General features: G+C 43.1%; 1 protein-coding gene across 6 annotated transcripts in view; it reads left to right on the top strand.

Moving 5' to 3' along the window:
- Positions 1 to 14,193, top strand: part of LOC138770868 (collagen alpha-1(I) chain-like) — a 40,480-nt gene extending 26,287 nt beyond the window's left edge. For 4 of the 6 annotated variants that reach the window (XM_069950146.1, XM_069950143.1, XM_069950148.1 and 1 more), the window contains 13 exons: positions 447 to 560; positions 891 to 986; positions 1,461 to 1,574; positions 2,175 to 2,270; positions 3,169 to 3,282; positions 4,108 to 4,203; positions 5,301 to 5,402; positions 5,674 to 5,769; positions 6,145 to 6,240; positions 6,616 to 6,708; positions 6,867 to 6,941; positions 13,693 to 13,847; positions 13,939 to 14,193. In XM_069950146.1, coding sequence (XP_069806247.1) covers positions 447 to 560; positions 891 to 986; positions 1,461 to 1,574; positions 2,175 to 2,270; positions 3,169 to 3,282; positions 4,108 to 4,203; positions 5,301 to 5,402; positions 5,674 to 5,769; positions 6,145 to 6,240; positions 6,616 to 6,708; positions 6,867 to 6,941; positions 13,693 to 13,832 — 1,232 coding nt within the window. In that variant the 3' untranslated portion in view covers positions 13,833 to 13,847; positions 13,939 to 14,193. The remainder of the gene's footprint in view (positions 1 to 446; positions 561 to 890; positions 987 to 1,460; positions 1,575 to 2,174; positions 2,271 to 3,168; positions 3,283 to 4,107; positions 4,204 to 5,300; positions 5,403 to 5,673; positions 5,770 to 6,144; positions 6,241 to 6,615; positions 6,709 to 6,866; positions 6,942 to 13,692; positions 13,848 to 13,938) is intronic. The other 2 variants (XM_069950145.1, XM_069950147.1) reach the window with 2 other exon arrangements.
- Positions 14,194 to 16,157: the final 1,964 nt, after the last annotated feature.

A 16,157-nucleotide genomic window follows, 5' to 3' on the forward strand; every position in this document is an offset into this window, starting at 1 on the left:
TTTAATATACTGATAATCCCAAATACTTAACCCTTTTGGAGATATACATACCGTCACATGAGCCCTGCAGCCTCAAATATTTATCATCCAATTTGCACAGTTCATTAATAATATATGTCTTTTACATGATTTTAGCATAATTTCTAGCAGTATATTTTGTCATTCTCACTTTGCACAATAAATGTTGTATACCTATATTTACATTGAACTATCTCCCCACTACTCATACATCAACCGATAATATTTTTATGCCTAATAGAAACCTTGAGGGAAGATTATCCTTATATTTAAAATCTGCCATGGAGCCTCTTGCATAGACATGTACATAGTCACAGTGGCATTTCTTTGCACCCATTGTTACAGACGCATATGCCTAAGCCTCTGTCATGCGGTACAGTGTGAACAGTGTTAGAGAGTAATAACAGCAATATTTTTTTATTTCACAGGTTCTGATATGCGTTTTAATCAGACTCCGGGCGTTTCTGGTCCCAGATATGATACTCCGGGTCCCTCTAAGGAACAAAGGCCTATAGTTGGGCAAGCAGCAGGCAAATATTCAGGTATCCAGCATTGTGACTTGCACATTAGAAATGTTGTGACAGCCTCTGCTCTCAGCGGAGCTTTACTTTGGTAATACTAGGTGAGGGCTGGAGTGGTTGAGCTGAATGTGGAGAGGATTATGCAGGTGATTAGATCTTCTTTTTTGCATTTTGGAACAATAATAAGGGGCAAAATCCCCCCCAACCCATTTAAAGCTTTAACCTCACCTGAAAATATAGGTAATAAGCCCCAGTATCCTACTCTCCTCACATCACACTCAGCGTTCAGGAAGCTGAGATGTGTGGAGCTCCTTCCTTTTATGTTATAATTCTGTCATTGCTTTTTTACAGAACCTCCCAGTTATTATAAGCAGAATGAGCAGTTTCCTGGTTCCCGGGTTGACAACAGTGGATATTACGATAAGACAAAGCCGCCATTGGGAGCAGGTAACTGCAAATGGTCAGGAACAGATTATCAGATTGATGCATCATTGGATGTTGTAGTGAATGTTAAAGAGTTATCCTATGAAAAATGAGCTTATGAGCTATCTACAGCCATTACTGATCTCTAGTATTGAGGTCCTGAGCAACTGCTCCAGGGGAGTTTAAATGGGTCCATGTAAACATGTGCACCTTGCTGATCAATTCTATGTCTGTGGAAACTGTGGTGCCAAGTGCTGCTGTCTTGGTCGGTCTCATTAGACATTTAATGGAGTGGCAATGCTTCTACAGGGGCTACAGTGCCACAGTGGGCAGCATATGCCAGGAGAATCTATGTGGCATGAATCTGTAACCACTCTATTTTTAAAGGTGGGAGGTGCTTAAGCTACTCTCAAGTGTGAATAGGGTCACAGCAGTTTCTTTTGTAAGATCTCACAATTTATAATTGCCTGTTCAACAATTTTTATTTTAATTTCACAGGCCCTGAAATGCATTACAATCAGACTCCGGGCGCTTCTGGTCCCAGATATGATAATTCGGGCCCTTCCAAGGAACCAAGACCTATGGTTGGGCAAGGAGCAGGCAGATATTCAGGTATGCAACATTGTGACTTGCAGAGCTATGATTTACATGAGAAATGTTGTGAAAGTCTGTCCTTTAAGGATGTTGAGGTTTACAGTGGTAATACTATCAAAGTTTGACTGAATTTCCTACAGCTTATTACTAAAATAAAACTATGCTCACCTGTCTGATCCGCACCACAACCGGGGACACCACTCCGGTCTTTTCCACTGGCTTTTCTTATACGTCTGCAGTGATGTTTTTCTTGTATACACAAATCACCACTGCAGTCACTGGCCATAGCAGGATAGCAAGACCACTCATGCCAGTGATTAGTTGTAATGGTGACTTGAATATACAGGTATGATCATTGCTGCTGCCATAGTCTCACTGCTCTCACAGTATAGAATCATCGTCTGATGGTGGTGAAACCTTTATTGCAGTTACAGGTCTGGGTGTGAAAAGATCATTTGAATAATTATTTCTTTATATATTTGTACACTATGATCAGATCGCTCAAAGATGTCTTTTTTTTTTTTCTAAACCCAACAACCCCAATCTTGTTAATCTGTCTTGGTTCTGTAACTCACCTATTGTTTATTGTGCTATAATTCTATCATTATACATTTACAGAACCCAACAGCCATTACAAGCAGAATGAACAGTTTTCTGGTTCCCAGGTTCACACCAGTGGATATTACGATAAGACAAAACCACCACAGGGAGCAGGTAACTGGGATTATCAGCATCAGAGAGAAGACTCATTATCATATTGATGCATTATTGGATTTTTTTGTGTGACTTTTAAACGGGTTATCCCATAGAATATGGTGTCTGTCTCTCCCAATATGATTTCCAATAAAGAGAATTTTTTATTAAAGGGGTTATCCAGTGCTACAAAAACATGGCCACTTTCTTTCAGAGACGGCACCACTCTTGTCTCCAGTTCAGGTGCGGTTTGCAATTAAGCTCCATTCACTTCAATTGAACCGAGCAGCAAAACCCCTCCCAAGCTGGAGACAAGAGTGGGGCTGTCTCTTGAAGAAAGTGGCCATGTTTTTGTAGCACTGGATAACCCCTTTAACCATAAAATCTTTTTCTTATACTCTTTGTTGAAGAACACAGTGCCCTTCCATTTTTAGGGGACCCCATCTCTATATAGTTGTTGACATTTTATGTGCTATTTCTGTTTTTAGACCATTCATGCCAACCCTTCTCTCCACCAACATCATTTATCATGGAGAGTTGAGAGGCCGCCATACACCTTATACATTTGGCTAACTTTAGTGTAAGGTGTATGGGAACTTGTAGTGTAAAAAAAAAAAAAAAATTTGCCATGTTTTGGACACACATTTTTTTAAGTACACCGTCCGTATAGATGAGATGTACCGGTGCTGCCCTCTCTTCCTCTACCTGCAGCTGTAATTGCTTCTCACAGTATATTTGCTGAATCTGTTACATGGCCAGCACTGGGGGTGACTGTCCTGTTAAATTATTATGAAGCATTGCTATTCTATGTGAATATAGCCTGCATTTCTCATTGTAAAAAGTGCATAAGTATAAATTGCTGTCATGTTGGCCAGTGTGAACAGCGTAGGATCCTAACTTTTTTTTCCCCCTTATACAGGTTCAGACATGCATTTCAATCAGACTCTGGGCATTTCTGGTACCAGATATGATAGTTCGGGTCCCTCTAAGGAACCAAGACCTATGGTTGGGCAAGGAGCAGGCAGATATTCAGGTATCTCACATTGTTCCTTGTACAGCTAGGATTTATGGATTGGGAAAAATTCCTTCTCTCGGGAGATTATAGCTTCTTTAATAATTGGAGAACTCCAGCACACAGGGGACCTGTTATGATGATTTACCCTAATAAACCAAAGGTGCACTTCATTACTGCTTTAATGATAAGGATTCCTTCTGTGTCCTCTGTGTTATCTTTTCATAGCCAGATTTCATACCTTTTAATGTAAGCCCATCAGATTTAGTGGCGCTTCAAGCAGGCATCAGGATGGGACCGGAGTACAAGTCATCACAGCCCTTTGCTTTCATTTATGCCTCTTTGGTTGCGTTTGATGGGCGAAGAGGCTTTGACATCACAAACTTGCTTGCAGATATCTCGCTCATATCATTAGTGATGAGTGACTCAGGCTGTGCAGAGAATCAAGTTCTCCTGACCTTGACTTCCATGTTCAAGTGTGTTTGCATCATAGCCTCAAAGAAGAGGATCACAGGGGGATGTTCATCTGGACTCTGGCAGTCCTCTTCTTCGGGGCTATACAAAAATGACACAGAGGACATGGTAGAAATCCTTAACAGGATATCCTTTAAAGCACTGAAGATGTGAAAATATAGGTAACAAGACCCAATATGCCATACTTCTCAGATCACACTCAAAGTTCAGGAAGCTGAGCTATGTGGAGCTGTTTGATGCTACTTTAGCTCTTCCTGTGCTTCACTCCTGTGACATTGAGTAAAGACAGTAATCGCTAGTGTTTTTCTTTCCAGGTCACCAGAATACATCTCTGCTCAACTCTGTTAAAATTTTGTCCTTATTCATTTACAGAACCTGACAGTCATTATAAGCAAAATGAGCAGTTTCCTGGTTCACGGGTTGACAACACTGGATATTACGATAAGACAAAACCAACATTGGGATCAGGTAACTACAGATGATGAGAAAGATGGCACATTTGCACTTTGATGATCATTGGTGGCATGATCTCACAGGTGCGCCTTGCAGCTCCATTCAGTGTCTATGGAACTGATGCAGCCAAGTGCTCTACTCCACTACAGTATCTCAGTCAGTCCTATTAGACATTGAATAGAGCGGCAATGCTTCTAGAGGACACAACAGTGCCTAACAGAGGCAGTATATGACAGGAGAACCTGTGGGTACATGGAATGAATCTGTAACTGCTCATTCATACATGTGGCATTGCTGTATACATAAACTTTTTTCTTGCAGGGTTGCAGATTCTTAAAACAGCGCCTATTAATAATAGTAATTACCTATTTACAACACATCACTTGCCAAGTATCTGTTATGTTGCATGTTGTAATACTTTGGTGTGGCCTCAGTAACCTAGTAGATTTGGATGTGTTGTGATGCCGCAGGCTAAACAAGAAGGCATCTTTATATTTTCTTATATAAACATCTAGCAGTGTCTATACTCTCCTTATACATGAGATGTATACAGATTATGCCCTCCCTCCTCCTGCAGCTGTAATCATTTCTTACAGTATATAAGGATTTTAGAGCCCTATAGATTCTGATATTTTCAGAGAACCTGTCATATTTAATAGTTATCGGGGCCCCATTATCGTTCTTGCCCCTCCTGTAAAATCTGTGCATAAACGTGTATATCATTCAATAAATGCATACAGCTCGGTATTGTGGTTTTCTTCATAAGCGCTAACCACGATGCAGCGGTGGATCTGTACCATGACAGACAATAGTGGTGACTAGAGATTAACGCTATTCGAGCATGCTTAAGAACAGTCGTTTGCCATCTGAATACCGGTGGCTGACAAAGTTGGATGCAGCCCTAGGGAGCTGTAGGTGGTATCCATATTTTCCAGGACTCTTTGCGTCCAACTTCTTGCTCAAGTAACGCTCATTTCTAGTGGCAACTTAATGGATCCTATTCAGTAGTTATGAGTGAGCACTATGGAGCAGCCCAGCACAGATGTCAATATAGATTGCATGGGCCTACGCCGCCGTCTGTGTGAACAGAATATTTATTTTCCACTCCTTAGGTTTCAGTCAGACTCCAGGCATTTCTAGTACCAGATATGATAATCCGGGTCCCTCTAAGGAACCAAGACCTATGGTCGGGCAAGCAGCAGGCGGATATTCAGGTATCCCACATTGCATTTGCACAAGTATTATTTATATCAGAAACTCTATAAAAGCATTTACTCTCATAGAGGTCCAGGAATCTGAGATTTGAGATGCTGTAGACCTGTCATTGTCTTTCTCTGGCTATCAAAGTAGCGACTGTGCCCATTTGCAGCCTGTAACATCATGATTGGAATCACTCCAGATGAATTATTCACTTGTTGGTGGTTATGTGTGAGTAGTATGAAATAGCATTGGCCTCTATTTTAATTATATATTATTTTTTTTTAGCAACTGACAGTCGCTTTAATCAAAATCAGCAGTTTCCTGGTCCCCAGAAGGACAACAGTGGATTTCCTAATACTGCAAAACCACCCATAGGTGCAGGTAACTACACACATTCACATAACTGCTGGATTTTCAGATTTATCACAGTACTAGACGTGTTTTGCTCATGAATTAAACAGCTATACACCTGAGAACCATGACCATTTATACACAATATTTAAAGGAGACAGGAAGCCATGTTACTGGGACAAATCCTGACAATATAAAGTGCTAGTGCATCATTGCAGGTTTACAAATTCATTCCTACAGCATAAACGCATGCAAGTGCAACAAGATATCATGCTGTCAGCATGCTGAACAAATCATAGACCATATTGTTTATAAAGATGCACAAAAGCTAGTGTAGTGCTGTATCAAACCTGTTGTCCTAGCATAATGGCCCCCACCTCACACTCCAACGCCATTATTTTTCAGCAGCTGACAGTCGCTTCAACCAAAATCAGCAGTTTCCTGGTCCCCAGAAGGACAACAGTGGATTTCACAATGCTGCAAAACCACCTATAGGTGCAGGTAACATACATTCTCATAACTGCTGGGTTTTCAGATTTATCACAGTGCTAGAAATGTTTTGCACAAGGCCAGACTCTCAATTTTTTCCATTGTGGTATGTAGCATTGCACGCCATGTCACATTGTTTCAAAAACAAAACATGACGCATCCCATAGGCAGCCTATGATGGCACATGGAGTAACTCCAGGCATGTCATCTAAATCTTAAGCCACTCTGTGCCGTATCGGTGCACATGGCCTTAATCCGCTGCCAAAAGGGAGGTCCAGTCTAAAATACTAATAGTACCACCATGGGACCATTTGCTACTAGGTTAGTGGAATGCAGGCTTGTATTTTCTGTACTTGGCAAATATAACACACCATTTTATTTTTATAGATGCAAACTATAAGCCAACACAATGGAATAGTGGACCACAAACAGGAAGTCAAGGTTTCCCAGCTTCTGGGATGGGAGCAGGAAGATACGGAGGTAATATGCACTTGGATTCACTCACTCTGGTATTATTTTGTTCTTACGTCTGTACTGGTTGCCATTTGCAAAGTGCTAACACCAGGTGGTTAGTGATTGAATAGGACGTATGGAAAGGAGGGAAACTAACAAATATTTACCTGTGTGTTTCCTGACAGAGCCATACCCCCAAAACCAGTGGCAATCGCAGAGCAATAGCAAAGGAGCATCGGGTGAGACAAGATCAGGACCAGGTATGGAGAGATCAAATCTGTATAAGGATTTACTAGAAAGTTTGTGGCAGCATTCTGGCACATTTTGACATCTGGCATCCATCCATGTTGGTTTTACAGGTGCTCATACTAATACTGTCCGCAAATTTATATGTTTTAATTGCAGGCAATATGTGGCCTTGTATGGTCATGATAAAGGTTTTTTTTTTTACTTTGTACAGCCTATGTTAGTGCTGCTTATGGATGATATAGAGGGAGCCCACCACTTGGGACCCCCACTATTAGCTCACTCCCAGAGATTGAAAAATAAGCAAGACAAGTATACCTATAGGCACAACGATGATAGCTCCAGCTACGGTAGTAAGGAAGACTCTCAGGAACACCTGGTTCTAATAGAAGAAAGCTGTCAATAATACATTTTAAGAGTATTTAGAGTATTTAACCCCTTCGTGCTGCAGCTAGTTTGGGCCTTAATGACCAGGCTAATTTTTCAAAATCTGACCTGTCTCACTTTATGCTCTTATAGCTCAGTGATGCTTTAACGTATGCTAGCGATTCTGAGATTGTTTTTTCGTGACATATGGCACTTTATGTTAGTGGCAAAATTTGGTCACTACTTTGTGTGTTTTTTGTGAAAAACATCAAAATATCATGAAAAATTAAAAAAATTAGCATTTTATGAACTTTGAAATTCTCTGCTTCTAAAAAAAGAAAGTCGTAGCACATAAATTAGTTACTAAGTCACATTACCAATATGTCTTCTTTATTCTGGCATAATTTGGTAAACATATTTTACTTTTTTAGGGTGTTATGGGGCTTAGAAATTTATCAGCAAATTATCACATTTTCGTGAAACTGATTTTTTTAGGGACCAGTTCTTTTTTTAAATGGATTTAGAAGTCTGGTATCCTGAAAACCCCCATAAGTGACCCCATTTTGGAAACTACACACCTTAAAGAATTAATCTAGGGGTATAATGAGCATTTTAACCCTACAGGGGCTGGAGGAAAGTATTCACAATTAGGCAGTAAAAAAATTGAAAATTTAAATTTTCCAATAATATATACGTTTAGATTAAAGTTTCTCATTTTCAAAAGGAATATGAGACAAAAAGCACCCCAAAATTTGTAATGCAGGTTCTCTTGAGTACAACGGTACCCCATATGTGGGCGTAAACCACTGTATGGGCACACAGCAGGGCTCAGAAGGAAGGGAGCGCCAATTAGCTTTTCCAATGCAAATTTTGCTGAAGAAGTTTCTGAGCGCCAGGTGCGTTTGCAGAGCCCCTGTAGTGTCAGCAGAGAGAAAACCCCCCATAAGTCACCCCATTTTGGAAAGTACACCCCTCAAAGAATTCATCTTGGTGTGTGGTGACCATTTTGACCCCACAGGTATTACAGGAAAGTATTCAAAAGAAGACAGTAAAAATGAAAAACTCGAATTCTTCCAATATTATGTTCTTTTAGTTTGAAATTTCTCAATTTCACGAGGAACAAGAGGAAAAAAGTACCACAAAATTTGTAACACAGGTTCTCTTGAGTACAACGGTACCCCAGATGTGGGCGTAAACCACTGTATGGGCACACAGGAGGGCTCAGAAGGGAAGGAGCACCAATTAGCTTTTTCAATGCAGATTTTGCTGAAGAAGTTTCCGAGTGCCAGGTGCGTTTGCAGAGCCCCTGTAGTGTCCGCAGAGTAAAATCTCCCAATAAGTCACTCCATTTTGGAAAGTGCACCCCTCATAGAATTTATTTTGGGGTGTGGTGAGCATTTTGACCCCACAGGTATTTGAGGAAAGTATTCAAAAGTAGACAGTAAAAATGAAAAACTCGAATTTTTCCAATAATATGTTCCTTTAGTTTGAAATTTCTCAATTTCACGAGGAACAGGAGAGAAATGTCACCACAATATATGTAAAGCAGGTTCTCCTGAGTAGAACAGTACCCCATATGTGGGCATAAACCACTGCATGGGCACACAGCCGGGCTCAGAAGGGAAGGAGCGCCAATTAGCATTTTCAGTGCAGATTTTTCTGAAGAAGTTTCTGAGCGCCAGGTGCGTTTGCTGAGCCCCTGTAGTGTCAGCAGAATAGATTCCCCCCAAAAGTCACCACATTTTGGAAAGAGCACCCCTCAAAGAATTCATCTTGGGGTGTGGTGACCATTTTTACCCCACAGGTATTAGAGGAAAGTATTCAAAATTGGCCAGTAAAAATGAAAAACTCGAATTTTTCCAATAATATGTTGGTTTAGTTTGAAATTTCTCAATTTGACGAGGAACAGGAGAGAAAGCGTACCCCAAAATCTGTAACGCAGGTTCTCCTGAGTAAAACGGTACCTCATATGTGGGCATAAACCACTGTACGGGCACACAGCAGGGCTCAGAAGGGAAGGAGCGCCAATTTACAGGAGCAAAACCGCAGCTAGTAATGGTTATTAGAATAGCGCAGTTACTAAAATAAAATAAAAAAAATTAGATTACAGGTAATGTGGGGTGGTTACAAACAACCTGGGGTGGTTATGGGCAACCTGAGGTGGTTACAGGCAACGCGGGGTGGTTACGGGCAACGCGGGGTGGTTACGGGCAACGTGTGGTGGTTATGGGCAACGTGTGGTGGTCACGGGCAACCTGCTGTGGTTACGGCAACGTGGGGTGGTTACAGGCAACGTGGGCTGGTTACAGGCAACGTGGGCTGGTTACAGGCAACGTGGGCTGGTTACAGGCAACGTGGGCTGGTTACAGGCAACGTGGGCTGGTTACAGGCAACGTGGGCTGGTTACAGGCAACGTGGGCTGGTTACAGGCAACGTGGGCTGGTTACAGGCAACGTGGGCTGGTTACAGGCAACGTGGGCTGGTAACGGGCAACGTGGGCTGGTTACGGGCAACCTGCTGTGCTTACAGACAATCTGGGATGGTTACGGGAAACGTGGGGTGGTTACGGGCAACCTGCAGTGCTTACAGACAATCTGGGGTGGATACGGGCAACGTGGGGTGGTTACGGGCAACCCGCAATGCTTACAGACAATCTGGGGTGGTTACAGGCAACGTGGGCTGGTTACGGGCAACCTGCAGTGCTTACAGACAATCTGAGGTGGATACGGGCAATGTGGGGTGGTTACGCGCAACCTGCAGTGCTTACTGACAATCTGGGGTGGTTACGGGCAACGTGGGGTGGTTACGGGCAATGTGGGGTGGTTACGGATAAACTGAAGTTCTTATAGGCAATCTGGGGTGGGTACCTGTAATCTGACATGGGCACCGCAATCTGGAGGGGGTCAGAGGCGACGTGTGGTGGTCAGAGGCGACGTGCGGTGGTCAGAGGCGACGTGCGGTGGTCAGAGGCATCGTGGCGTGGTCAGAGGCATCGTGGCGTGGGCAGAGGCATCGTGGCGTGGGCAGAGGCATCGTGGCGTGGTCAGAGGCAACGCGCGGTGGTTACGTGCAATCTGGGGGGGGTTACATGTAATCTGGCATGATTACGGGGAACCTGGGGGGTTATGTGCAACCTGGAGGGGTTACAGACAATCTGGGATTGTTACTGATAAACTGAAGTGCTTATAGGTAATCTGGGGTGGGTACATGTAATTTGGGGTGGTTACGGGCAATCTGGAGGGGGTCACTGGCAATTTGCGGTGGTTACGGGCAACGTGCGGTGGTTACGGGCAACGTGCGGTGGTTACGGGCAACGTGCGGTGGTTACGGGTAATCTGGGGAGGGGTTAGGGGTAATTTGGGAGTAAACTGCAATTATTACTATAATAAAAAGTGTGTGTTTTATTTTTTTGTATGTTTGTCACTTTTTGTACTTTACATATTCATTTTCACTGTATTACAATGATTACTGTGATATTTTCTATCACAGTAATCATAGTTCAGTGACAGAGACCAAATTGGTCTCTGTCACTTTAAATTTTCAGAGTTGGCTGGTTGTGAAGCGCATGCGCACTTCATAACCAGCCAGGACGTCGAGGAGGAAGGAGCTCCGTGGATCCGGTGAGTATATGGGGAAGGGGGGGTGACTGGGGGACGGGGGTGACAGGGGGGGTGGGGGGCGACTTGGGGGGTGGGGGGACATCACTTTTTATCCCCTGTCACCAATCATTCATGGTGACAGGGGATAAAAAGTGCCGGGAGCACATGGTACAAGCGATCAGCGGTATATAGTATATACCGCTGATCGCTTGTACCGGGACCAAACAGGGGGGTCCCGATGACTGCCCCATGCTCTCCGCTACCTCTGGTGGCGGAGAGCATGGGGCTTTCATTCATTTTAACTTTTTCATCGCTGTGAACCGACGTTAGTCGGTTCACAGCGATGGCGGTGGCCATCTTGGAAATGATGGCCGCCGGGGGAGGGGGGTTAGTTATCGGGGCACTAGGGGGGTCTGATCTGGGGTCTGATATACACTTATTTCATCTCCCCCCGCCGTAGATTCACGGCGGGGGGAGACGAAAGGCGGCGGCAGCACCGGTAATCCCCTTTACCGACGGCCGCCGCTATAACGTTAATAGCGGCGATCGTCGGTAAGGGGGGGGGGGCGGGACGGACCGCACACACTGCCCCAACCCCTCAGCTACCTCCGGTAGCCGGGGGGCTGGGGTGGGGGCCGTCCCGGCCCCGCAGCCTTATTCTCTGCCATCGCCGTAAAAAGCTGATGGCAGCAGAATAAGGACCATTAGTGACCGCCGTAGAAAGCCGTATCGGCGGTCACTAAGGGGTTAAAGAGTCACTGTCGTATTTTTTTTTTTTTTTTTTTTGCAGAAATCAATAGTCCAGGCGATTTTAAGAAACTTTGTAATTGGGTTTATTAGCCAAATCTGCCATTATCTGCATGTAAAAAGCCTTTTCCCAGGTCCCCCCCTCCTTCCTCTTTTTCATCCACTCTGAAAAATCTGAAAATTGTGACTTGTTGCAGGAGACGTCCCCTGTCTGCTCTAGGGAGAGGGGAGGGGGGAGGAGGAAGGAGGGAGTTAGCCGGCAGCAGAAAGCAGATAACAGAGGATTACAGGCACGGAGCTGGGTGACAGCTGTAATCTGAGCTCAGACAGGTCACTGGTGACTGTCACAGGAGATATCCCGTGAGGGATTTGTAGATTAACTCTTTGTTGTCCTGTTTTGGTCTTTTCTTTAGCTCTCTCCATAGGAGAACAATGAAGACAGGGGGGAGAGCTTCAAACTGCTTTTTCATGATAAAAATGCACTTTTCGGATAATGAACCCAATTACAAAGTTTCTTAAAATCGCCTGGACTATTGATTTCTGCAAAAAAAAAATTCACGACAGTGACACTTTAACCTCTGCACATTTGAGTTAGGGTCCTTTTAGATGGCACAGGCATAGGAGCAAGCGAGCGCCAACCTGTCAGATCAGTACTTGCTTCAGCAGACTGTCGCTATCGTCATCGTCATTATAGGTCATGTTTTAAATCAAAGATCAGCTGATGAGCGTTGCTTTTAACATGACCTATAACTCCCAACGATTACTGACCGGAAGGGGCCAATAATTGTTTGGTGTGAAAGGGTCCTTAGAGGAGAATCGGTAGAATTCTTTTAAAGGCCTAAACTAGGAGGTTATACAAATACCTATCATGAAGAATGCCTCTAAACCCAAGTAAATGAGAGCTAAGCTGCAGTTATCTGGGATGGCTACCACCCATTGAACTAAGTCATGTCGTCTGGCTGCATTCACTGTATGAATCTGGGTGCAGCGGCTCTACAAAACAGCTAATTGCCAGAAAAAAACCCTCAAAACTATGCAGAATCGGCTTCATACAAATTCTCTGATTGTATGTTGGGAAGCAGGAGGTGGTCAGAGTCCACACTCTTTCTAATCATCTGTTATTAACCAAAATCGCATAAACGTAAGGCACCCACTGTTACACATATAATCCCCAAATGGGTCTACATCAAAAGATGGTGCCTAAGCCGTGATGCTACCTCAACATAGCTAAACTAAACCCAAAAAACACAGAATTGAGTATTGTAGCATAAATTTATTTCAAACCATATTAAAATACAAAAAGAATCTAACAAAAATGAAATCAACACTAAAAACAGGGCGGCAATCCTGGAGAGACATCATATGTAACAAAAAAATGTAAGAACAATTCATGAAAAAGAACACTGAGACTGGACAACAAAGTGCTAAGTGCAAGATAGTAACGCTGGAACAATGTCCTAAGTATATGATACAAGTCCGTCCCACCCCATATCCGAACCGTATATATTACCAACAAGTCACAGGAATCAAACCACTCTCCAGGACGCCACCACCCCGACACGCGTTTCGTGTCCTTCGTCCGGGGTTGATGATGTACTTTATATATATATATATATATATATATATATATATATATATATATATATATATATGGGGGGGGGGGGGGTGAAGAATAAGAGGCTTTCTCAGGCGCTCTAACCTCTTGAGCTGAAGAAGCCTATCAGGGAGACCTGTGGGGGCATTCCTCTGGGTCTAGTATCCATCCTATGGAGACCATATACTCTCAAATTATTCCATTTTATTGTTTAAGAACGCAGTTGGACGCTCCATACTACGCACACTTAATATCAGCAGGCAAAGTTTGTTGTAGGTAGGGGGAGAGGTTCTCTTGTCATATGTGCCTTTAATGGTAAACCCCTTTAACTACAAGTATAGAGTGACCTATAAGATTGGTGAAAATGAAGAGGATTTACTAGGGAAAATAATAAGGTGGTAAATAAAATGTGTATCTTACCTAACCTTTATCTAACTTCTGTTCATTGTTTCTCTGCAGGACCTCAAAGTCACCCGCCACCAGATTCTACTGGGTTCTCTTCAGACAAGCCTCAAGGCACATGGGCCAGCCAGGATCCTCCTAAATCTGCCGCCTATCCTCGCAGCATTCTCAAAAACAGAACACAGAATCTGCCTTAAATCCTTCATGTTTCTGTAAGTGATGATGTCACTGGTGGTACAATAACCGTGGCGGAGATTTCTGTTCCTCACTTTAACCTTCATAATTTTGTTTGATTTTTTGCAGACAACGATTTTCATCATCATGAGGACGCCCAGATCCACAAATATGACCAGGAGCAGCGTGTTGTTATGTATAAAAGCCTGTCCATGACAAGATAATATAACATGCCAATTTCTATGGTCATTATTTATATAAAATTATCCCAGCAGATAAGATGTGATCTGCTGTTGTCTAGTGACTTGTATATAGTTTTAGAAATCGTTTTTTTTTTTTTCTGTTATGGGATAACAATTTTGCTATTAGTAAAATGCGACCTGATACCTACCAGCTGCTGTCTTTGTCATTTGTGAAATATTTATAACAGCGCCACCTAGTGGGGGGAAGAGTAGTGGTTTACAAATTATCAAAATGTCTTCAACAGATTTTTTTCTTGTCTGGCTTCAAAATTGACACAATATTAGTTCTGTAAAAGAACTCTGGGAAGTTGTCTCAATCAAAGGAAGATTGGAGGACCTCCAACAGCGGAGATAATAAGATGTCCTTGTATTGAGAGTACGCCTCGAGTCCTGTATAGCATAGTCCAGTTCTTCCAAGGATGGAGGTGCCTCCAATAGCAATCTATCATCATCAGTTAGAGTCGGGAGCTTAAGTCCTTCTAGAAATTGGGCAGTTTTGTCTTCCGAGCATTGTAGTTTAGTTCTATAGAGCTCTTGATAAAACTCAGTGTATCTAGCTAGGATGTCGCCACTAGAGGTCATCAGAGAACCTCCCTCTGATTCTTTCCTAAGGATGGCCGGAGATGTGTTATTTTGGTGTATAAGTTGAGCCAATAAGCTACTTGACTGGTTATTCAGTTCAAAATTCTTTTAGGCACTGAACAGTTTTCAACCTTTTACAGGTGTCAGCCAACTCATCCTCCCGCCGAGCTGTCTCTCTGTTTGGGGGGGGGCTGATCATTTTTACCAGACATGGGACTTGTAGAGAAGAGCTGCTGTCCAATTAAATCGGTGGTCTGCAACCTGCGGCTTTCCAGCTGTTAGGGGGCATTCACATGTCCGCAAATTTGGGACCTTACAGAAGGGGAAGGAATGTAATGGATTTGTTCCCCGTCTGGCATGGTGTGTCAATATCATGCCCGCAGCGGGGAAACTTTAAATTGCTGCGGCCCTGTAGTGACAGAGCCGCGGCGATACTGACACATTATGCCGGGAAGGGAACAAATCCATGACATTCCTTTCCCGTCCGTGAATGTCCCCTTACACACGTGGACAAAACTGTTGGTACCCCTCGATTAATGAAAGTAAAACCCACAATGGGCAGAGAAATAACTTTAATCTGACAATAGTAATAACAAAAATTCTATGAAAATGAATAAATTACAATCAGACATTGCTTTTTAACCATGCTTCAAGAGAATTTAAAAAATTAAACTCATAAAATTGGCCTGGACAGAATTGATGGTACCCCTGAAAACAATGTGGCTAAAGGGACATTTTACATCAAGGTGTATCCACTACGTAGCATCACAGGTGTCTACAATCTTGTAATCGGTCAGTGGGCCTGTATATGGGGCTACAGATATTCACTGTGCTGTTTGGTGACATGGTGTGTACCACACTCATGTATCAGAGGAAGCAAGGGAAAGAGTTGTCTCAGGAGACCACCTCCAAGCAGCTTGATGTTCCTGTGACTACAGTTCCACATATCATTTATAAATGTAAGATCCCTGAGACTGTAACCAGCCTCCCTGGACGTGGCCGCAGGAGGAAGACTGATGACAACTCAAATAGACGGATACTACGAATGGTAACAAGAGCCCAGAAAAAAATTCTAAAGAGATTAAAGGTGAACTTCAAGATCGAGGAAGATCAGTGTCAGATCACACCATCTGTCATTTGAGCCAAAGTGGACGACCAAGGAGGACACCATTGTTGAAATAAAATCATAAAAAAGCCAAACTGGAATTTGACAAACTACTGTACATGTTGACAAGCTGCAATACGTTTGGGAGAATGTCCTATGATGAGATGAGACAAAAACATTGTGGCAGGGCACATCAGCTCTATGTTCACAGGCAGAAAATGAAGCATATAAAGAAAACCTACTGTCTCCCTACTGTGAAACATGGAGGAGGCTCTAGTAGGTTCTGGGGCTGCTTTGCTACATCTGTGCAGGGTACAATGAAATCTCAAGACTATCCAAGAATTCTAGAGAGAAATGTGGTGCCCAGTGTTAGAAAGCTTGGTCTCAGTGGCAGGTCATGGGTCTTGCAACAGGATTAT

The sequence above is a fragment of the Dendropsophus ebraccatus genome, chromosome 13, assembly GCF_027789765.1.
Source record: "Dendropsophus ebraccatus isolate aDenEbr1 chromosome 13, aDenEbr1.pat, whole genome shotgun sequence".
Taxonomy (NCBI): domain Eukaryota; kingdom Metazoa; phylum Chordata; class Amphibia; order Anura; family Hylidae; genus Dendropsophus; species Dendropsophus ebraccatus.